General features: G+C 39.2%; 3 protein-coding genes and 1 non-coding gene across 7 annotated transcripts in view; 2 read left to right on the forward strand and 2 right to left on the reverse strand.

Annotated features, from left to right (window-relative positions):
* Positions 1–3,135: 3,135 nt before the first annotated feature.
* On the reverse strand, positions 3,136–3,209 carry trnat-agu (transfer RNA threonine (anticodon AGU)). Its single transcript has one exon. It is a non-coding gene; the product is annotated as a tRNA-Thr (tRNA).
* Positions 3,210–3,391: 182 nt separating this feature from the next.
* Positions 3,392–13,271, forward strand: dus2 (dihydrouridine synthase 2). Of its 2 annotated transcripts, none has more exons than XM_057328853.1 (16): positions 3,392–3,502; positions 3,709–3,839; positions 4,169–4,214; positions 4,326–4,417; positions 6,225–6,268; positions 6,363–6,423; positions 6,547–6,594; positions 7,243–7,308; positions 7,693–7,763; positions 7,860–7,946; positions 9,808–9,976; positions 10,120–10,241; positions 11,656–11,799; positions 11,892–11,979; positions 12,461–12,534; positions 12,625–13,271. In XM_057328853.1, exons 2-16 carry the CDS (start codon positions 3,711–3,713, stop codon positions 12,884–12,886), a joined length of 1,503 nt encoding a protein of 500 aa, XP_057184836.1. In that variant the 5' UTR covers positions 3,392–3,502; positions 3,709–3,710; the 3' UTR covers positions 12,887–13,271. The 2 variants fall into 2 exon arrangements, with proteins under 2 accessions (XP_057184836.1, XP_057184837.1); XM_057328854.1 differs by having other exon boundaries at positions 3,406–3,502; positions 3,706–3,839.
* A 186-nt stretch (positions 13,272–13,457) lies between these two features.
* nfatc3b (nuclear factor of activated T cells 3b) overlaps positions 13,458–23,644 on the forward strand; it is a 28,805-nt gene continuing 18,618 nt past the window's right edge. For all 3 annotated transcript variants that reach the window (XM_057328849.1, XM_057328851.1, XM_057328850.1), the window contains exons 1-5: positions 13,458–13,829; positions 15,492–16,599; positions 16,722–16,884; positions 21,654–21,853; positions 22,350–22,522. In XM_057328849.1, coding sequence (XP_057184832.1) covers positions 13,745–13,829; positions 15,492–16,599; positions 16,722–16,884; positions 21,654–21,853; positions 22,350–22,522 — 1,729 coding nt within the window. In that variant the 5' untranslated portion in view covers positions 13,458–13,744. The remainder of the gene's footprint in view (positions 13,830–15,491; positions 16,600–16,721; positions 16,885–21,653; positions 21,854–22,349; positions 22,523–23,644) is intronic.
* LOC130551288 (E3 SUMO-protein ligase ZBED1-like) lies at positions 17,699–21,647 on the reverse strand. Its single transcript, XM_057328852.1, has 2 exons — positions 20,015–21,647; positions 17,699–19,884 (listed from the first exon to the last, which is right to left on the reverse strand). Exon 2 carries the CDS (start codon positions 19,797–19,799, stop codon positions 19,008–19,010), a length of 792 nt encoding a protein of 263 aa, XP_057184835.1. The 5' UTR covers positions 19,800–19,884; positions 20,015–21,647; the 3' UTR covers positions 17,699–19,007.

Raw genomic sequence — 23,644 nt, forward strand, 5'->3', positions numbered from 1 at the left:
TCAGCAAGGAGGTGGCGGAGTCATGTTTTGGGCTGGAATCATGGGGAGACAGCTGGTGGGCCCCTTTAGGGTCCCTGAAGGTGTGAAAATGAACTCTGCAAGGTATGTAGAGTTTCTGACTGAGCACTTTCTTCCATGGTACAAAAAGAAGAACCATGCCTTCCGTAGCAAAATCATCTTCATGCATGACAATGCACCATCTCATGCTGCAAAGAATACCTCCGTGTCATTGGCTGCTATGGGCATAAAAGGAGAGAAACTCATGGTGTGGCCACCATCCTCCCCTGACCTCAACCCTATTGAGAACCTTTGGAGCATCCTCAAGCGAAAGATCTATGATGGTGGGAGGCAGTTAGCATCAAAACAGCAGCTCTGGGAGGCTATTCTGACATCCTGCAAAGAAATTCAATCAGAAACTATCCAAAAACTCACAAGTTCAATGGATGCAAGAATTGTGAAGGTGATATCAAAGAAGGGGTCCTATGTTAACATGTAACTTGCCCTGTTAGGATGTTTTTGATTGAAATAGCTTTTGATTTCAGTAAATATGACCTCCTAATGCTGCAAATTCAACAAATGACCATTTTCAGTTTTTTACAACCTATGAAATGTTTGAAAACTCTGTTTTCATTTTTTAAATAAATACTGTTGTCAGTGGGAGGTTTGTTCAATAAAATTCCAAATGTACCCTAACTGTTGATTACTTGAAAATTATACTGACTGTCATTTGCATCGACAAATTAGGAAAACCAGAGAAAGATATCATTTGCATAATAATTTGGAACCCAGTGTAGAAGCCATAACTCACCGGATTTGAAGTGCAATTCCAACTTACCAAGGTTGCTCGATGGATCGTAGTATACTCGCTTAAAAAGAGAAACAGTTAGCACACAAGACAAACCAGAGGCAAGATGATATTCTACAGTGTGAACAGAAAGCAAGCTAACACGCTATTGCTATGCTAACGGCGTTAAGTTAACTATCACATTTGGTTTAGACTCTTCCAAGTAAATAACAGGAACAGGGTTATTGAGATATCAGGATACGTTAGCAACGACAATAATAATTAATGATAATAAAATACACTAATATTAGAGCGAAGTGGTAAGCGCACGGATACAAACAAGCTGCCGGCAGCGATGCAGGAAACAGGAAGCCTGAGTTGCCTGCAGAACAACTGAGTTGCCTGCAGAACAACTGCTCAACTCTGGTTGGGGGAAAACCTTTATACTGTCCTTACTCCCACGCACACACACCTAAATTATCGGGGGTTACCATTATAATTTGAAACAGATGTCTGACCTCAGCATTCCTAGCTGGTGAGGGGGGTTAATAACAAGGACTCTGGTATTTACGACTAGAGATGAACTAACAAAGACCAGACCTTATGTAAAGATAAACTTCTAATAGTAAAACAATGGGTAAATGATTCCGTTATACTTTGGTCAAATAAAATCTTCAACAGTGACAGCAGCACCAGATCATCTGCAAACAGAAGGCATTTCACTTCAGTGTCTAGTAAGGTTGGACCGGGTGCTGGTGACTGTTCTAGAGCTCGAGCAAATTCATTTATGTATATGTTGAATAGTGTAGGACTTAGACTACAGCCCTGACTCATTATAACGGAGGTGGCTCCACCCCCCTAGCGCCGTCTTGAGCGTCATTGGCCCAGTACACTTTGGAATGTACTGGCGTTGTGCAATAAGGCTTCAGGAAGTTGGTGATTGGAGGATACCCCCGTCTCGTTCCCGTTTCTCAGGGAACTAAGGTTACTCTTTTATGTTGCAGTTTACGAGCCAGCCGTAACACATCTAATAATGTTTTGGAGAGTAAATACCTGCCAGGCTAATCCAACATCACAAACTCTGATGAATCTAATATACAGTTTAAATGGCATTCAGGTTGGGGCGGTTTCCTGAACGGGCATAAGCCTAGCCCAGACTAGTCTCAGACATCACGCACATGGACCATTGGCTAAACATCTGATGCATAAGGCACACTTTTCTGGAAACACTTCAGCACGTTCAAAGTCGTCATCTGATTGGTTGAATTTGACAGGATTTCCGGGAGACATGCGTGTTGTGTCTTTAATGGTCCGCCTGGAAACAACATGAAGCTGTCTGATCTAAGAAGTAAGCTGTCGTGTTTACATCGGTTGCTATAAGAATTCATCACAATCGACTAAATGCTTAATTCTTAAAAGTACGCGAGGTTCACGGCATACACTTACAGTATAATCATTGTTGTTTCTGTTAACTTTTGACATGTTTGTGAACATACACGGTCTGTTACTGCGGCACATTTCCACGCCTCTAAACATGACGGGGCAACAAACCAAACACGATTGGTTATTTGACATGTCAGTCATGTGGCCTTGGCAAAAGAAAGTGACGATAAGTTCCAGACCTTCAGTATGAAGACTAGTACACGAGACTACCAGTACTAGTACCCAGACTAACTTAAATGTTAGAGGTGTCTTGATAGAAAACAACTTACACTGACATATCTTAAAATATATCAGTGCGATTGGTTTGTCTCAAGATGCACGCAGGTACTGTTTTTTGTAAAGTACAGTATGATGTTAAAGGAGTTCACCTTCAAATTTAAAATTCTGTCATACTCACCCTCTTGTCATTTCAAATCTATATGACTTTCTTCCTCAGAACACAAAAGAAGATATTTTGAAGAATGTTGTTAACATCCCCCCCATTCACTTGTAACCAATGCAAGCTGTTCTGTTACCAAAATTTTTTCAAAATATCTTCCTTTGTGTTCTGCAGAAGAAAGAAAGTCATAAAGGTTTGAAATGACAAGAGGGCGTGTAAATGATGACAGAATTTCCATTTTGAAGGTGAACTACTCCTTTAAAACGACTTATATACCCTAATTTAAGGAAGCCTAGTCTTGTTTTAAGATAATCCTTGTCCGGGAAACCACCCCTTAGTGTTTTGGGCATTAGCCTAAAAAGCCTGAAGTATAAGATCTTTATATAAAATAAACTATATGCTCATAAGGATAATTAACATGTACCATACCATTGTTTTAAAAGGGTGCAGGCACCATAAAGTGGGGTAAAAATATAATGTAAAATATTTGATTACTTTTGTAAATGATAACTTGATAAGTCGATAGAAAAGGCACCGCTGGGATTCGAACCCAGGATCTCCTGTTTACTAGACAGGCGCTTTAACCATCTAAGCCACGGCGCCAGTAAGCACGGCCAAGAAAAAACAACTCTTAAAGATAACTACCGAAAACTGTAGCAAGCTGACTGTTTAAAAAAAGTTTTGTCACACCGCTTTAAATGCCGGCTGTTCAATCGTAGTGTAATGCAGACTTTAAATCAAGAAAGTAAAAGTGGAAACGATTCCGCTGACTTCTGTAAGATGACATGCGCACAGTTATGACATCAGACCGGAAGCACGTTTTTACGGTAACGTAATTGTCGTGCACAGAAGTTTCTCTTCATGCTTGTTTGTTCGCCCCAGATTTTGTTTTTAACGTAAGTAGTTTGATATTTTTTTACTGTTTCTGTTGGTCTTTGCTAGTCTTGTTAAATGTATTACAATTTTTGCCATGGCATTTGTATGCTGCTATGAACGCTACGAGTCTAAAGTTAATTACATGTTATTGTTTTTAATGTGATAGTTACACATTGTTTTATAATGACAGTGTTTAAGCTAATGTGATGTGATCATGTCTCAGCAGTGATGATGGCCAGTAGTGTTGAAAGGTTATGTTTTGGTCAGAAGTATATTCTGGCTCCCATGGTGCGGGTGGGCACTCTTCCCATGAGACTCCTGGCACTGGACTATGGAGCACATATTGTGTACTGTGAGGTGAAGATTTACTTAAATTCACTCACTGACAATTCTGTTCCGTTTTGCTGCCCTATTGCATTATGTCTGTGTTCACTGTCAACAACAATAATGTTGATCTATACTCTTAATGTCTGTGTTCAAATAAATTTCCCTTTGGGGATTAATAAAGTTATCCATCCCATTAATAGGAAAACATCTGTGGGTAGACAAAATTGTGCATTATGCCCAAAACATTTTTTCTGGCCGTCTTAGCATGCCTGCAATTCGAGTAAAATGAATGAATTACCTAGAAACTATGTTGTTTTTGTGCAATCAAAATGCAAGCATTTGGCTCTTTGTTATTTCAGGAGCTGATTGATATTAAAATGGCCCAATGTAAGCGAGTGGTAAACGGTACGTCTGTTTTCTGCTGGTCATCTGATATATCTGAGTATATATAACACATTGATGATCATGTGAAATAGAACCAGCTTACATGTTATTACACCTTCTGTTTGTCTTCAGATGTTTTGGAGACGGTTGATTTCATTGCTCCAGATGAGCGTGTGATGTTTCGCACCTGCCGTAAAGAGAAGGACCGTGTTGTCTTTCAGATGGTAAGTACTTTAGATTCCTCAAACCTTTCTTTTTTGCCATTCCAGAACCCATTGCATTACATTTTGTACATGACTGTGCATATTTCACTGTCTTTGTAATAGGTGTTTTGGTGAGGTTTTTGGCTTTGGCTCTTGGGTCTTCAGCACGAGTTTTCTTTTAATGCCCCAATCCTTTTCATTTAATAACACAGGATTAAAAAGTTATAATCTTTTTGCATTTAGTGTTTTATATGTAAAGCAGTCTCCATCACAGTTGCTTAAACTGTCTCATAGCTATTACTTAGTATCACATTTTTATGACTTTTATGTAGGACATCTTTTTAAAATTAAGCAGGAACTGGCTTTCATAGTTTTGTGAGGGGACAAAAATTAGGACCTTTTTACCCCCAATATATTATGTTTTAGCCAGTGGTGTAGTCTAGTTTTTTGTAGTGAGTATATTCTGATTTTACCTCCCAGCCTACTCACCCGTCCCAGACCGACAACTCATGAGCTCCACCACACTCACGAATGCATAGAGTATGTGAATATATGCAATCAAGAGCATTCTGTAATCAAGATTTATTGCAAGCAAGACTTCAATAGCCATGACAGCTGAGGGGACTTGCTGGTTTTGTTAATCACTGTCTCTCAGCCAGTTAAGAGTTTCATTTATAGCCTTAGATGGTATATGTATACAAGCCCTAAAGCACAAGTTTTATCAACGGGCAATTTTCAATGCACATTTGTGATCCATGTGAAAACCCAGCTATAAAGTCATTTATTTTGTGATATAGCCTACTATTTCTACATGAACCCACCCTGCTAAAAAAATAGAAACCATTACATAAATTCTAGTGGTTTCCATTAAAATACCATTATGAACCACATTTTTTTCTATTACAAAATTTTAAAACATGTCTTTGGCATTAATGGGTGTTCTATTGATTCCCATCTGCATCTATTGTGTTTTGGGCAGGGTTCTATTATTTTTTCAGCTGGGCAACCAACAAAATAAAGAATATCCTGTGAAAGTGTAATTTTAAGATTTTAATTTAGTTTGATTTTGACTGTCAAAGACTCACAGTAAATCATATTGAAATAAATGGTTAAAATCAAACTCTGATGCTTGTCACTAATAACTTGATTTTTAGCCTAGTTTTCACACTGGGTCACACTTATGAGTACAAGTTACGACTATTATTGACATTGACATTTAACTATAATAATAAACAATGAACGTTTGTGCAGTTTTATCAAGCACCCGTTGCACTTATGCTGGCAGTGTCTCTAGACTGACTCACAAGGCTGGCCAGGAGTTCTCATCTCTTATCATCTAAAACAACTGAACATTGTAGTATAAGTTTTCTCTTACTTTCTCACTCATTTATTGATTCACCACACAAACTAACGTTTTAGATACGCTAGTTAGATACAATTTAATATGCCAACAATCCACTTACAGTTATGTTAATGATAACAAATATGCTAATTTTATTAAAGAATAGGCAGTGGTTTTAAAAGTGTGGGTGAGTTATCTGCAGAAAGTATAATACACCGGCGAACAGAGAAACGCGATTGCCACCCCGGGAAGCTATCGCAACAGAGGGAGACCCCGCGTACAGCGTATAGCACCTCGTCGGGCTCATTTTCTGTAACACCTGCTGCAGCGTCACTCGAAGAGGCAGTAGCTTCAGGGGCAGGCTTACAAATACACTGAAATAGTTGTTTAAATGCTTGCCTGCGTATCACGTAGACTACACCACTGGTTTTAGCCTAATGTAATGAAAAATGAGTTTAAGTATTTCTCTGGCGGTTTGTGTTGCAGGGAACAGCTGATCCAGACAGAGCTCTTGCTGTGGCCAAACTTATGTAAATTACATATCAGTTTTTCTCTTATTTACGGTGGATCCAGATTTATATGTTGCTCTGAATTATAACACTTTTAAACTTCTGTTCTGAATAGAGAAAATGATGTGGCAGCTGTTGATGTGAACATGGGCTGTCCAAAGGAATACTCTACTAAGGTAAATTCTGCCTTTGTGTCTGACATACCAATGCTTATTTAATATAATGTATGAAGAGTTTGAGTAACAGTTTTAGAGTAAACATTTGTGTTGTCCTAATATAATAAGTGTACATTCTTATAGGGAGGAATGGGTTCTGCACTTCTTTCTGATCCAGAGAAAATTGAAGCTGTAAGTTTTCATAGATTTGGGTTCAGTCATAGGTAGGGCTGTCACAATTATTAAATAATCGTCTCATCGGAATTATTTAACGTCATCACAATTATTTCAGATAACCGCAATTATTGTGAATCCTTTGAGGGTGATCTGCAGTATCTGCTGCATTTTATATCCACCGTCCTTGATCAGCACTCACTGTTACATTCAAATGACATTTCTCCATTGTTTAAGTTGTGTTAGCTTTGTATTTTTTTGTTGATTTGTTTTGTTTCCAGACTTGCTGCATCTACACAGCAAGACCCTCATATCTAGTTTTAGTGCTCAAGACTCAAGTCTTTTCTGTTAAGGTCACTCTACAGTAAATAATATTAGTTATTTACAAAATTTTCACATTTCTAAAGTATATATTTTCTTCATTGAATAAATTAATTGTCATTGATAGTTATATTGTCAAAGCCTTAAAACAGACAATTAATCGTCATAATGGCAATTATTTAATAGACAATTAATCGTCAAATTTCTGTGACAGCCCTAGTCATAGGCTCTGTATTGCTTGAACACAACACACTTTGGTTCTTGACTGTATCAGTTTTGTTTTTGACAATATCAGTTAAACTGATTCATTTATTCAAATTTTCTTTAACCACTTGTCTTTAACAGATCTTGAGCACTCTTGTGAATGGGATTTCAAAACCAGTAACATGCAAAATCAGGATTCTCCAAACAGTACGTCCTCAGAAGTTTATGGGACCATCTGGGAAAATTACTGCCTTTGGAAGGAAAATAAAGGATTACTGTACACATACTGTATAATACTGTACAATAAAAGTTAAAATGTGAAAGGACGTGGGAACGCTTCATTACAGATATCACAATATATGGAATGCGTTGTAAAAAATGTAATATTTCTGTCATTCTGTTTTGGAGTTTTTTTTTCAGATTTTCTGTGTTCCTAATCTGTCAGAGAATAAAATCATGTCATCAACATTCGGTCTATATTAGGATTGCTTTAGCCATAGGAGAAATAAAGTTAACTGATAGACTTTTGGTTGTGGATTTGACATTTAGATCCCTGTGATCAGATCTTTGTTTATTTCTCTGCTTTTTCAGCTTGAGGACACAGTGAATTTAGTGAAAAGAATTGAAAGAACAGGAGTTGCGGCCATAGCGGTGCATGGCAGGTAAGATGTTTTCTTTAGTTGTATTGGTGAACATATTCTTATTACAATATTCTTATTTCCAATCATCTTTATGTTCTTGTGTTGTTTTGATTTTAGGATGAAAGAGGAGAGACCGCGGCATCCAGTTCACTGCGATTATATCCAGGCCGTAGCTGAAAGTGTGTCTATTCCCGTCATTGCCAAGTCAGTCCTCAGTTTATTTCACTTGTGTCTCATGCAGACTGTACTGAAAAGCTGTAGGATCATTTGCATACAGATGCTGTGTGCTATTTTGTTATATATTTTATCTAAAAAAATAGCAAATTTATATACTTAGAGGGTTAGTTCATCCAAAAAGAGTGCCAATTTGTTGTTTTACAGACTAAATGTCCTGATGTTGGTTACTCTTTATTGTTTGTGGAATTCCTGTGCCCAGGAAGTAGTGACTTGGATCGTGGATTTGATTATTTGGTTATGTTCATGCCAGTACGTTTTTTTGTTGTTTTCTACACAATGAGCCTCTCAAATAGTTAAAAACACAGTGAGGGATATACATATTTGATCACTTGCTGATTTTGTACGTTTGCCCACTGAAGAAATGGTCAGTCTATACTTTTAATGGTAGGTTTATTGTAACAGATAGAGACAGAAAATCAACAAGAAAATCTGGAAAAAAAAACATTATATAAAGGTTATACATTTATTTGCATTTCAGTGAGTAAAATAAGTATTTGATCCCCACCAACCAGCAAGAATTCTGGCTCCACAGATACTCCTAATGTCAGCTTGTTATGTATATAAAATATGCCTGCCAACAGAATCTGTATCTTCCATTTCAACCTCCACCACCATGGTCAAGACCAAAGCTGTCGAATGATTTCAGAGACAAGATTGTAGACCTGCACAAAGCTGGAACGGGCTTCAAGAACATCAGACACAAGCTTTGTGAGAAGGAGACAACTGTTGGTGTGATTATTTGGAAATAAAAGAATACAAAATAACCATCAATTGCCCTTGGTCTGGAGCTTCCTGCAAGATTTTCCCAATGGGGGTAAAGATAGAACTACTATCTCCTATTATCATCCTAGAACTACACGGAAGAAGCTTGTTAATGATTTCAAGGCAGTTGGTAACAGTTACCAAGCAAACCATTGGTAACACACTATGCCACAATAGATTGAAATTCTGCTACACCCGCAAGGTCCTCCTGCTCAAGAAGGCCTCTCTGGCTTGTCTGAAGTTTGCCAATGAACATCAAAATAATTCCGAAAAGGCTTTTGAGAAAGTTCTGTGGTCAGATGGGACCAAAATTGACTCTCCGTGTTTGGTGGAGGAGAAATGCTGACGATGACCCCAAGATCACCATCTCTACAGTCAAGCACATTGTTGGAAACGTTATGCTTTGGGGCTTTTTCTCTGCTATGGGTACAAAATGACTTCACAGCATTGAGGGGCTGAGGGATGGGGCCATGTACTGTAAAATCTTGGATGAGAAACTCCTCCCCTCAACCAGAACACTAAAGATGGGTCGTGGATGGGCCTTCAACGTGACAAAGACCCAAAACATATCGCCAAGACAACCAAGAAGTGGCTCAAGGAGAAGCACATTAACAGTGTCCTAGCCAGTCTCTAGACCCCAGTCCTATAGAACATCTGTAAAGGAGGCTAAAACTTTAAGTTGCCAAGCGACAACCAAGAAACCTTAAAGATTTACAGAGGAGTGGACCAAAATGTCTCCTGACGTGTGCAAACATGCTGACCAACTCTGTGCTTGCCAACAAGGGTTTCTCCACCAAGTACAAAGTTATGTTTTGCTCGGGAAGTCGGGATCATATAATTATTTTACTCAATGAAATGCAAATCAATTTATAACTTTTATATAATGTGTTTTTCTGGATTTTGTGGTTTAAATTCTGTTTCTATCAGTTAAAATAAACGTAATTTCTTTGTAAGTATGCAAACTTACAAAATCAGCAGGGGATCAAATATTTTTTTCCCTCACTGTAAATGTGTAGGGAACTACATTGCAGTTGAAATTGATTGTCTTGTTTCTGTTTCTCTGTAGTGGTGGCTCTTTGGATTCAGTGAAGACATTTGATGACATCGAAAAGTTTCGGGTTGCTACAGGGGCATCATCTGTAATGCTTGCCCGGGCGGCCATGTGGAATCCATCAATCTTCCGCCAGCAGGGAGCACTGTCTGTAGAAACTGTAATGGACGAATATATCAAATATGTGAGTGGTACAAAATTTACATGGTTAGATTCCTATAGTCATCAACAGTGAACAACAGTTTATTCATTTAAACAATGTCATGTCATCATTTGTTTTCTTTGGGACTTCATAGAAGTCATGAATTTGTTTCTATGGGTTTACAGGCTGTTCGCTATGACAATAACCCATTTAACACCAAATACTGCTTATGTCAGATGCTCCGAGACAGAGTTGAGTCTCCGTTTGGAAAACAGTTACATGCAGCTCAGACAGTTGCCGAAATCTGGTAATTCATCCATGCCCATAAATATTTCTTACTAACCATAAAATAACTATTCAAGATAGGTGTTTGTCTCTGTGAATGGAATTATTTTCACTTTCTTGGCATATTTGTGACAAATATTACATACCGCAGAGATGACGTATTTTTGTTTGCAAACCCCGGAAGCGAGTTAGCATTTTAAGACTTCCGGTTCCATCGCCCCAAAGTCTATGGTTTTTTTTAATGGAGTTTCAGTAAATCGCCTGAAATAAGGTCTGTGGCTAACAAAACCTCTAAATATTTTCACGTTTTAATCTATGACATAAAACACACCAGTTATAACTCGCTTGTGATTTTTTTAAACGTTTATTCTGTCTTTAAAACGGCGGTTGCCGTTGCTAAAATTACAATTAGAACTTAAAAGTTTTACTTAACTTATTGAATATTACATATAGGAATTTATAGTCTGTTTAATATTTTACCTATGTTTCACTCTCCTTTATCTTAAATGTGTGCTTCTCTGTTATAACCACTGTGCGTGTGTGTGTGCGCGCGTGTGTGCGTCCGAGTGTGTGTCTGTGTGTGTTAGTACGTGTGTATATTGTGCGCGTGGAGTTCTGAGTCCGTGTTTTGTATGTGGGTGTATTTGAACCGGTGTGTGCGTGTCTGTCTTCTGTGTTTTTCACCTTTTTTGTTTTTACTTGTATAACTTTAAATGTTTTGCTTATAGTTATGTACAACTGCTTTGTAACAATGAAAATTGTAAAAATTGCTATATAAATTAAGTTGACTTGACTAAAAGTGACTTCTTCCGTTGGCGGGGACGTTAGACGTTATCGCGCATATAAATCTCACAAATAATGCAACATGGGCACAAATCTCTTGTTGGGGATTCATTCACGGAGTAATTACTTACCAGGAAACACGTTTTTAATCAAGTTTAGGAAAGTTGTCGGAGGCTTGGTGGTGGTGACGATGATATCGGACCGAGCGACCATAGTCAGTGCAGTCTGTTTATAGCCTCGTGTTAGCTTTTTACTTCTGGCGATTGTATTTTGGCTTCAAAAATAGTACATATTGTGTTAATCTCTAAAGATGATATTGATAGACAAAACGTGTAAACATCATGAACATTTGTTAATCGCAGATCTTATTTTTTGTGATCTTCCAAAAGTGTATGTGAAAAATGAATAGGCTTTCGGTCGAGGAAACCAGCGCGGGTTTACGGTGGTTTAGCCTACAAAAATACGTCATCTCTGCGGTACTCCATATACCCACTGTTAAATATATAATCCCAATGTTTTTAATGGACTGTTTGATTTTCAAATCATAAAGGGCCCAACATTTACGATCTTATCATCACTGATAAGATAATATTATAATTCAGCTGCAATTGTCTCATAGATTTTTAGTAATGTGTTTGTGTTGTGTTGTTCAGTGAGGTGTTTGGCATGCCTGAATACTACAGTAAAACCACAGCTGAACTGGAGGCTAGAAGATCTTCCCTACAGGTCAACAGTGATCAACCATTGAGCCCTAAACTAGAGGACGACATCATCACAATGGCCATCCGCTTTGAGAGGTTTGATTCATTTTGGCTCAGTTTATCAGAGTAGAATGACCTGTGCGTATATGCATTGACATTTGTGTCTGTGTGTGTGTGTGTGTGTGTAGGCGAGATTACCCACCTCAGATCACTCCAAAGATGTACCTGTTGGAATGGAGTCGAAGGGAAAAGCTCAATCAGCCTTTGTATGAGACGGTCAGTTTTACTAGAGATCATTCATCACTATTCAGGAGTATAACACTGTGTCGATAGCGGACGTGAGATAGTAGAACCCATTATAATCAGTGACCACGCTGGATGTTATGTTGTCGCATTGCACTGCTCGCATCCGGTGTATACGCAGTATAAGAAACCTAGAGACACTGATAAATGATATTGTAGAATATCTGATTAGTGGTGAGCAGTGTTGGGGTCAACACAATGTAACAACCATAATAATCAGATATAAGAAATAAAAACCTTTCATGAAATAGACCAGGGCAATCACAAGTGGAAAGTCCTGTTGCGCATCTATAGTAAAGCAAATCAAGTAATGCCTATTGAAACATCTATTGAAACAGGAAGGCACAACTTCCTTTTTTACAGCGGTGAACCATGATTTGCCAGTTGCTGTTGAGGCAAGTTTAGGTAAAAGATTTGGGTAAAAAATAGTAATATGTCACTTTTAACTTCGTAGAAACAGCGAACCCAAGATAGAGCGTTTCAATCCACGGTTATTGTGGCCGATAAGAAGTACCGGTCTACACTCTGGTGAGTTTTCTGTGCAAACACGCATATGTTCATTGCATGCGTCGTGCAATTGTATGTCATTTATATCTCTCTCTCCTATTCTTGTTTTAGGGAAAAGTCAAAGAAATCTGCAGAGCAAGCAGCGGCTATTGTCTGCTTGCGCACACTGGGTCTTCCAGAGGGTCGAGTAGGAGAGGAAAACAGCGGGCTGGTGAACAAACGCAAGAGGGACGACAAACAGTGTGCAGCACTGGATGACAAAGAGTCAGTCGTCCGAAAGAGACACATTACTGAACCGCCCCTACAAAAGGAAGGGGAAATGATACGCATGACCAAAGTTGTGAATGGTGCTTGTGGTCAGACCACACATTAACCTTGGCTAGACATTGACTATCTGAACTCACTATAAAGACTTCTTATGCCATAAAATGCACAGTGGAGTATTTTTGGACACACTGTAACAGCACATATGGTCTGCTTTATGCTTCTTCAATTGGAATGTTCCCTTGTCAGGTGCCATTGTTTTCCTGCACATTAATGTTGCATTTGTTGAATGTGTTGTATGCCACTGTTTTATGTGGGGGAAATAACTATTTTCTTGAATTAGCTGTTTTTAAATGGCATAATGATTTTCAGCTCTTGATGTGAAGGTCAAGGAGTAAACACAGATGCAATGACGTTATAAACGTATTTTATTTAACACTATTATAGGTTTTTTAGCCTCATGGATATTATTTGAAATAAAATGTTTAGTTGTTTGCTAGTAATGATTAATAATGTTTTTTTTTATTATAGTCAAGTCATGCAGAGAGCTATGCGAAGGCTGTTCTGTGTTATCGGTCTCGCGATACCTGGATGTCATACTCCAACCGGTTTGCGCAGCGCGCATGAAGACTGTGTTTCCTTTACGAGTGATTGTAGTCTGTCAGATGCCGTGACGTCAGCCCGGAGTGTCAATGTAACTTTACTGTAGCATTCAACGTACGCGCGGGTCTCTAGATAAACACAAAACACGACATTAAACGTCATAAACCCAAAGAAACGACATTAAAGGCTCGATCTAACCAACTTCAGAGGACAAAAACGATATTTTGAAGCGTGTTCCTGGTTTGTTCCAGATCGTAGAAAGTTGGAGCGCACGGTCACGTCTGCACACGCATGGACGCGTTCTTGTTCACATACATGTAGTTTTGGAGTTACATGAGGAAGTGGAGCAGAGCTCTCTGATGAAATGTCTTCTAACTACAGTGACGAACTGGACTTCAGACTAATTTTTGGGGAGACCAGTCACCATCAACCCTCGCTGGCCCATACAGGTTTGTATAGTACTTGCAGGGGACGCGAACGAAACGCGCGATGGCAATGGAAGCGTTGTGGTTCCGTCGAGGATGGGTTGTAATGTTTTCAAGAATTGTTCGCATTCGGATCGGTGCGTTGTTATAGGCAAATTAACGGTGTTTTTACTTCCTTATCTTTCGGCATCAAATGTGTCAGTTCGTGCAGTTGACGCGCTTGAAAGGAAGGTCAAAACTCTTTCTCGAAACAACTTAAAAATGACATTAATAGGTACATTTACTGAACTTTTATTTTTTTTTGCCCAAAATCCCTTAAACACTAGGCAAACAATACCATCAGTTTTTCCATATCTCTGGTTGTTTATTTTGTAAACAAAACACTGATACCGCACTAGTACTTCCTATACAAGCTGTTGTAGTTGTTACACTGTAACTACACTGTACACTAATTCAGTCATTCGTTAAGTTATCTGTAGGTTGCTTGTGCGTTTATTTCTTGCTGATAACAAATTCAGGAAGTCACATTTGTTATTGTTGGATATTTAAAATTCATTTTATTCCTATAGCATTTTTAACACTGCATAGTTGCAAAGCAGCTTTACAGAAAATACATTTAGAACAGACAGGAGAGACGTAAAGGAAAAATATACTTTCATAAGATGTACATTAGCGATACTAAATATGTAAAAAGAATAATTGTCTGGAGGATTGTGAGCTGACTGCTGAAGTGGAGTTTTATCAGTTTGGTAGCATCTGTAGCTCGTCGATCAGTGTGTGTGATATTTGTGGTCAGCTACTGTTGCACTTTTGACAGCTGTCAGCTTGCTCGCATGTCTGAATGAGCAGCTTTAAAATGTAGTTGATTTTTGCAAAATATACATAACCAATGCATCCCACTTGGTAGTTGAGAACATTTGGTTGTTTTGGGTTGTTACAAAACAACAGGGTAGGCCTATAGGATTTTCACACCTTATTTCCAGTTGTTTCTAATTACAAGAAATTTAATTTTAATGTTTAACAAAATGACATTACTTTAACAAGCCTGGAAATCCCAATTTTAAAATTTATTTCAATTTCATTTCGCTCCATCACTGAAGCAATGTGGACTTTTCATAAGCCCCATGGGCAAGAAAAATATTGCTAAAGAACATTTTATAAATGAAAATAAATGCTAACAATATGTAGGCATTCTTTTTAGTTATGAAGCCTTTCCAGCTGTTATGGGAATAATAGCAAGTTGTATCACATTGCCTTAACTTTCTTCTTGCGAAAATTGACCATGGTTTTGCTACAGTTACCAAAGTTAACTAGTCTACGGTATTTGTAGTAAAACTGTTTTACAAATAATCAATCTTGCAAAAAAAACATGATTACTGCACTTTTAGTAAAATAAAGCCATGGGTAATCTTTGTAGAGACTTGGTGCCAGCTACGTACTTCCACAGTATACTGCATCTGTAAATTCATGTTTGACTCCATTCTAGTATTAAATGCCCACTTTTCACAATCAGCTTTTAATGAATACAATCATGTTGCACATTACGTTTATAATAATCAGTCGTATTTACTTTGAAATGCGTAATGTTATAAAGTAAGTTGTAAAGTCTGTTTCACGACTGATGTCGAGACTATAGCATCTTTGGTGCTCTAATTTTAAAACATTCTTGTTTGTTTGTTACCATAGAATCCAAATTGGATGATGACGCCAACTGCTACCCTCTTTTTGCCAGCGGCCCTGGCTATCCCACGGGACAGCAGGACAGCTGTACAAACCAGCCTTATGCCACTCCTCATCCTGCTTATATTCAACCCATGGAGTCTCCCAGCCGGGTCTTTGACTGTCCAAGCATCCAGATCACTTCTATCCCAGCCAGCTGCCACCAGGACCTAGGTGCCCACCAGTTGGACCAGTCAGCAGGTGCTTGTGGTGAGGACGCTGCTGCTTCTTTATCAAGGGACCAGCTCTTCCTCCCCCTAGATCCGTCCTACCGGGACACGTCCTCACTGTGTCCCAGCCCTTGCAGCAGCTTGTCCTCCCGCAGCTGGTTGTCCGACGCGTCGTCTTGTGAATCGTTCTCGCACATCTATGACGATGTAGAGGCAGAGTTGAATGAGGCAGCTGCTAGAGTTCGTCTAGCTTCTCCTCTAATATCACCGCAGGCGTCTCCGCTGCCGTCCCCCCTCAACTCTCCCCAAGCGTCTCCTCAAGTGTCGCCACTTGTTTCCCCCTACGGTTCACCCAGCTGTTTGGCCGCATATGGAGACGACCCATGGTACCGTCACCAACAACAGTTTTTGCTATATCAATACGCCCAGTCACTGTCGCCCTATCAGTCACCCCGCACCAGCGTCACTGAGGAAACATGGCTCAGTCCCCGTCCCCAGTCCTCATCCTCACGGCCTTCCTCTCGGCCAAACTCACCGTGTGGAAAAAGGCGTCATTCCAGCGCAGAGGTCATTTCCAGTTTGCCTTCTCCTCACCTTTCGCCCAATGCCACGCCCTCTCATTCTCCTCGGGGAAGTGTCACTGAGGAGACGTGGATAGGAGGCGCTCAACAGACACTTCCATTGGATGTAGACATCCCATTAAAAACTAGGAGAACGTATCAGACTAACCACAACCAGGATCAGGCGTCTCTGCTGCTTGGACAACAGGACTCTGTTCTTCAAGACCAAGGTCTAGCACTGTCCCTTCCTCCTTTAAGAAAAGAGGAGATAATGGAACATTTCTTATCTGTTCCAAGGCAATTCTCTTGGGCCAAACCCAAGCAAGTTAACACTCCTTTATACAGGTACTGTAAAGGTAAACATTTGAACCATGTTAGAACAATAGGTTGCATGCGTTCTATTTCATTGTTCAGTTGTAAAAAAACATGTTTGTTACATCTTCTGCTGGTCTGTTTTATCTGCTCAGGTCCACATCTTTACCTTCATTGGATTGTCCACTGCCCAGTCAGTTTGGTCAGTGTGAGCTAAAAATAGAGATCCAACCTAAACCTCACCATAGAGCCCATTATGAGACGGAAGGCAGTCGAGGGGCCATGAAATCTGAATGTGGAAGACACCCTGTTGTAAAGGTCAGGCTTCAGTCCTAAGATCAACCTTCCATAAATGTTCTTTTACAAAAGTGCATATTTTTCCAATGCTACAGTACTTTACCCTATCCTTGTACTGTAATGTTCACTGTAAGTGAGTCATTCATAGGATGATGTCCCGATGAGTTTAAACAATGTGGTTCTGTGAACAGGACAATTGTTTGCCCAAGCAGTGGGTGATGGGGGTTTATTTGGGAGACCTGTTTGAAAGTCATTGTGTTTGACCTTTCCATTTGGTGACGCTAGTGACTAAGAAATTAAACATTGAAGTTTTGGGGCCATGGCGATAAATGATACTTCAGCCAAGAAAAAAAATCCCCCAAACAAAATTTCCCCACTCTACCGTGTGGAAGAAATATGATATGTGGTATTATAACTCCAACTGCATTTTTCTTCAAGAAGAAAGTCGTATTCAGTTAGGATTCCTTGAGGGTGAGTAAAAATGGGGAAATTTTATTTCTGGGCTGAAGTATCCCTTTAAGTTCACATGTCTATGCAGTTAAATTGGATGTGTTATTATACAGGCAGCTATAAAAATGCTGACAGTGTAACTTGAGCTTGCTCTGCAATATTCTGCTCAAAGCATATTTCCACTATGACAGTAGTTGACCTGAAAAATAAAATTAAAGAAAAGATGTAAAAGACTGTTTAAAGCTGCAGTTCGTAACTTTTGCCTCTAATTGCCATGATGAACCATAAAATTGCAGAAAACTTACATTTTAACCAAAAAAGTTTTGAATTGCAGCTTTAATGTCTGCTATATTTCCCTTTACAGAAATGCTCAACTTGTGTCAACACTAAGAAAGCGTAGCATACTTGTGTGTTATGAATTGCAGATTTTAAAACACAGCATTGTTGGAAATCAAGTTTGCCAAGCCTAAATCTTTGTTATTGTCTTGCTAAACATGTTAGACTATTTTAGATGGAAAAAGTAAAAGATGCGAAACGTGATTAAACGTGATAAAGTTTTGTATATTGACCTACTAAGTTAGTGTCAGCAAGTCATGTTGTTGAATGGCTAATCATTGTGTTGCGAAGCAACTCGTCACTGCCAGGTAATGAAAATATTAGACATTACTAAAATGTAATTTATTGATTATAGTTAATTATTGAATTATAACATCTATTTTTAGCGACTCTTTTTAGTTAGTCAGGCTGCATTGTGCACATAGGGGTTTGTTCACTGAACTCGTGCAGGCGTTGTTTTCATTGTTTGGGTAAATTGCGAGCTGCTTCCTAACCTCAGGGTGTGTTTCTCATCTCGCATCTGCTCTGGTATGTATTTGGACCAGATTATTGTGTGAGATAAATTGTAATTGATATAATATGAGCTAATCGGTTGTTTTATATACCTTTGTAATAGGGTTGTGACGGTGAGGAAATTTTCCCACCAGTTTATCAATAAGTGACGACACCGGTAATACCGATATCACCGGGGGGGGGGGGTGTTGTGTTCGTTGGAGTTTCCCTCTTTTCCTTCGCTTTTAAATAGCCTATGCCTGTGCGCATTTCACTTTCACTTTTGAATTAGCGGTTAATTGCCAATTCGGCGTCAATGCTTGAATAAACAACAATACAGGAAAACAAAAATTCACTTATATGAAACAACGAACTGTTATTAATATAACAAAGAAAAATACACCATGCTACATAGGCTGAATAATACAGAAAATCAGCAAACTATGTGTGCATTTCACTTTTGAATTAGCGTGTATTGCCAATTCGGCGTCAATGCTTGAATAAACTACAACAATACAGGGGGAAAAAATTCAAACTCACTTATATGAAACAACAAACTTTTATTAATATAATGAATAAAAATACACCATGCTATATAGGCTAAAAAAACAGAAAATCAGCAAACTGTGGTGTGGAACAAAGTAGCCTAAATAATAGAACGTTTATCACGTAGCCTATTAGAACGTTTTTTAAAACGAATGAGGAAATAAAATGGGACTAAATATTTTTTTTTAATTAAATAAGGTAAAACCAAATAAGTAATAAACGAAAGTAAAAAAAACTTCCAAAATCACCTTACATAAATGGCAAGTCAGCAGTCTTTTCAAAATAAAAAATAAAAAAAACTAAATTGGCTTGCTTGCAGTTTACATGTTCTTTGCCAGGAAACTCAACATGTTGACCTTCTCTGGCTTAAGGTGGGATCTTGTGGGGGTGACGATGTTTCCCATCGTACTAAACACCCTCTCGGATGCGCAGCTTGTCGCACACACGCAAAGATATTTTTTTGCTACCTTTGCCAAGAAGGGGAACCGACTTTCATTATCTTTCCACCAAACGAGAGGATCCTGCTCTGTGTTGATGGGTGAATCCTGAGCATAGTCGGCAAGTTCTGTCACCACCTTTTCTGGAATGGTCAGATTTGCTGTAGCAGTGCCTGCCTTTCTTTTTAATAAACTAGCTAAAGTCTTTTTTCTTTTGACCTGTGGCTCGACGCCGGTGGTTTCCTCCTCAGTTTCTCCTCCCTCTCTTGTGGGCTGCGCTGACTGCGCTGACTGCGCTCTTCTGCCGAGGATGACCGCTAATTCCTCTATCATCTTCTTGGTCTCCTCAACATGCGGGTCGTGGTCACCCCGGTAGCGCGGGTCCAGGAATGTTGCCTTTCGCATAAGCTGCCGGCTTGCTTCTGGCAGAGCTCCATATTTTTCGTCTAAGATTGAAATTATGCCGGCTTTTAGGTTGGCTGTCAGTTGTCCATCCTCATCCGATGGGGCCAATGTGTCCTCTTTAATGAGATGCAGCACAGGGAGAAGAGATGATGCAGTTACATAATTTTTGCCAGACAAAATGTCGGTGAACTCGCTCACTGGCTTCAGCGCTTTGTTCAACGATTGCAACACATCCTCGTCTTGCCATGTGATGCTCACATTTACGGTCATCAGCAAGAACTCGATTGATGGCCGTCCTTTGCTCTAACATCCTATCAATCATTTTCTGCTTGGAGCCCCAGCGAGTTGCACAGTCCTCGGGGAGAAAAGAAATTATTATTATCAATAATAATTAAGAAAACTGCATGATGGCATTATGGACCTAGACTATGATTTTATTATAGCCTACTTTATTTACGTTTCTTTAAAACTAATAATAAACTTACCGTCACAAGCGAGTGTTTGGGGAGGCCAAGCTCGACCTGGGCTTTCTGCAGCTCCCTTTTCCTTCTCCAGCTGTGAGAGAATATGCCGTTTATTGTACGACAAACTGCTAGGGCACGGTCTGTGCGGGCTTTCTCCATCTTCTCAATAGTGTTGGACACAGCTAGGTTCAGGTTGTGCCCAAAGAAGCTTAACCAGGGCCAGCCTAAATTACGAACAGCCGCTTTAATGTTGCTTCCACTGTCCGTCGTGATACAAGACACTTTATTGTCTTCTAACCCCCAGTCATGCAGAGCCACCTGCAGAGCATCGGCCAAGTTAGCGGCAGAGTGGTCCTCTGGCAAAAAACTTGTTTGGAGGCATTTTGACACCAGTTTCCATTCCGTGTCAATAAAATGGAACGTCAGTGACATGTAAGGTGTCATTTTTGTGCTCGACCACATGTCCGTTGAGAGTGAAAAATGTTCGACTGTTGAAATAGCCTGTTGCAGCTCACCCCGGACACGGATGTAGGCACTAAGGATAGCGGTGTAGGAGAAATATGAACGCCCAGGCAGTTCATATTGGCTGTCGAGTGTGTTTATTAGTTCTTTGAAAGACTGTTTTTCAACCGTGTAGAACGACACCATATCTTTGCAGATATATTTAGTCACTGCATCAGTACATTTGTTCCACCTCACACTGTCCCTCTAATATTTTGTGCGTCGCGCAAATGCATCACTAATTGATGGCTGTACCTGTGCGTCTGGCTTCTGCGGTCGATTTTTTGCTGCAGGACCCATTTTGGCAGCCTCATTTTTGTGGTGCACTTGAAGGTGTGTGTATAAATTACTTGTGTTTCCTCCGGATGCTGCCACCTTCGTCAGGCAAAGTTTGCAGATTGCTTCGTTAACATTTTCAGGTTGAATGTTTGCATTTGGTTTGAATCCAAAATACTGCCAAATAGGCGCTTTTGCATTGCGTTTTGAAACTAAATCTTCCGCCATTCTTTCTTTTTAGTCAGCTCGACTCCTGCCACTGATCTGCGCAACGTGACTGCCGCTCGGCATGCATTGCGCGCGCAGCTGATTTTAGTTTTTAATTAGACACTTTTTAATTAGTGTCTGTTCACTTCTAAACTAAATGGTTTATTTTACTTACTTAAATATTTGAATAAATACGGTGCCACGGTAGGGCAAGTGACGTAACGGTGTTGTGACTTAACACCGGTATAACCGCGAACACCATCTATCGCGGCAAGCCTACTTTGTAATAAGAAAGACATACATGTGATTGTTATGTATTTCTATAGTATTTTCATTGATCCAGAGCGATAGATGCAGACAGCTTGTGGTATTTTTAACATGGTTCTGTGGTAAGAGCTTAAGTTTCATGTGATGGGCAGTTTGTTTACCCTAGTTACCCACAGCACAAATGGGCAATCATTTCTGCCATCAGAGAAACAGGTGAGTTGAGGCTTCAAAAGCAATCACATGCAAAACTAGAGAACGAAAGACACACTTTGAAAACTGGCTTAAAAAAGTAAGTAGAAAAGAACATGTAAAAATGCCTTAAGGTTCTTCAAAAGCTAAACGCTATTAAAGGTTTGAGAAAGACAGCTGGATTGAGCTTGGCATGTTCACATGTGTCATTCGTTTTCAGCTCATAGGCTACAATGAGAAAGCAGTCAGCCTGCAGATGTTCATTGGGACAGCAGACGAGCGTTATGTACGGCCACACGCCTTTTATCAGGTACACAGGATTACGGGAAAAGCTGTTGCCACACCGAGTCAGGAGACAGTGATTGCCTCCACCAAAGTTCTGGAAATACCTCTCCTGCCTGAAAACAACATGTGTGTCAGGTACCTGTCCGAATCACCACTAATTTACATTTACCTGCCCTGCACCAATCAGAGAGAATGTGTTTTTGCATAAATGATGTATTGACATGGCCGACTGTTTTGCCTTTAAATAAGATGGCTCTGGCTTAAGGCACCGCAGTAAATGAAAAGAACATCTACATCTTTTAGTTCCTTTGCCGACTGCAGTTTTCACGGAAGTACACTCTTAAAAACAAAGGTTCTTCACGATGCCATAGAAGAACCTTTTTTGTCTGAATGGTTCCATAAAGAACCTTTAACATCCAAAGAACGTTTCTGTTTCACAAAAGGTGACAAAAAAAGGTTAAGGTAAGAAAGGGATGGTTCTTTAAAAATCCTTTGACTGAAAGGTTCTTTGTGGAACCAAAAGTGGTTCTTTTATGGCATCGCTGTCAAGAACCTTTTAAGCACCTTTATTGTATAGTCTACTGTAATTTAAAAAAAAATTGTCTAATGAAATAAATGTTTCCTTTTAAAGCATTGACTGTGGTGGAATCCTGAAGCTGCGTAACTCAGACATCGAGTTGCGAAAGGGAGAAACAGACATTGGACGTAAAAACACACGTGTGCGTGCAGTCTTCCGTGTTCACATCCCACAGCACAATGGGAAAGTGCTGTCACTGCAGGTGGCATCTGTACCCATCGAGTGCTGTAAGTCCATTTAGACATTTTATTACGACATTTCTTTACGCATTTCTTTTTCTTAGTTTTAGACATTATCTTTCTAGAAGGCATGTAACTGGACACATATTTAAATACAATTATTTTGTATAGACTGTTTCAAAGCAACAACATAAACAAATGTTACTGCGCATTTGCACGTTCGTGGACTGTCCTTAACTTCCGGTACACATTCGCAAACAATAGAGTGTCTGTAGATTATTTCTGATAACAAGCAAAAGAAACCAAGAAGAAGCGTTACTTGGCTAAATTTGCCTCTGCAAGATTTTGAATTTAGACTGCAAATACCAAGCTCAACCGTTAGATGTCAATGTCCCATACAGTTTCTTTAAATGCGCAACAATACAAGACCTATTTAACAAACTGTTTATGTGATAAAATTAGCATACAACAAAAATCAAGAAATCGTTTATTAAATACAATTATTATACATAAAAACAACAATAAGAATTTATATTAAAATAAATAAAATGAAAAAATGAAATATAAATAGTTTAATTACATAAACACTAGCCAGACTGATAAACAAACACAAGACCGGAAGTTAGCTGCAGTCCGGGTGCGCGTGTCCGATGAAATGGGCTATATCTTCAAAAAAAAGTAGCTGTCATTTTCAATTATATCTAGTATTCAGACTGTTTAAAGAGATAGTTCACCAAAAATGAAAATGATGTCATCATTTACTCACCCCCAAGTTGTTTCAAACCTGTACACATCTCATTGTTCTGCTGAACACAAAGGTAGATATTTAAAAGAATGTCAGCAACCAAACCAATCTCATCCCCCATTCACTGCCATGCTAGGGAAAATAAATACTATAGGAGTTTAAGGGAGATGATATCTGTGTGGATATTGTATTATAACAACCTTGGGGTGAGTAAATGATAACAGAATTTTCATTTTTGGGTGAACTATCCCTTTAAGTAATTTGAATATGTATGTTCGTAATTGCACAGCCATCATAATAATTTCAGTAATGCAGCTCCTGGGTATCACTTTGCAGTATTGCGAGACAACTACAGTGACTTTCGTAATGCTGGGTAGCCAATACCAAGAGGAATATATTGATACATAATTTTTTGTTTTTCTCTA

Source organism: Triplophysa rosa, unplaced genomic scaffold, assembly GCF_024868665.1.
Source record: "Triplophysa rosa unplaced genomic scaffold, Trosa_1v2 scaffold86_ERROPOS1239135, whole genome shotgun sequence".
Classification (NCBI taxonomy): Eukaryota; Metazoa; Chordata; class Actinopteri; order Cypriniformes; family Nemacheilidae; genus Triplophysa; species Triplophysa rosa.

What these genes read in the sequence shown, in the direction of transcription:
- LOC130551288 (XM_057328852.1), bottom strand. Translation starts at nt 19,799, where the DNA reads ATGACCGTAAATGTGAGCATCACATGGCAAGACGAGGATGTGTTGCAA.
- dus2 (XM_057328853.1), top strand. Translation starts at nt 3,711, where the DNA reads ATGATGGCCAGTAGTGTTGAAAGGTTATGTTTTGGTCAGAAGTATATT. An exon ending in CACATATTGTGTACTGTGAG is followed by an intron (nt 3,840 to 4,168) that starts GTGAAGATTTAC and finishes TTGTTATTTCAG; the next exon opens with GAGCTGATTGATATTAAAAT. An exon ending in AAATCAGGATTCTCCAAACA is followed by an intron (nt 7,309 to 7,692) that starts GTACGTCCTCAG and finishes CTGCTTTTTCAG; the next exon opens with CTTGAGGACACAGTGAATTT.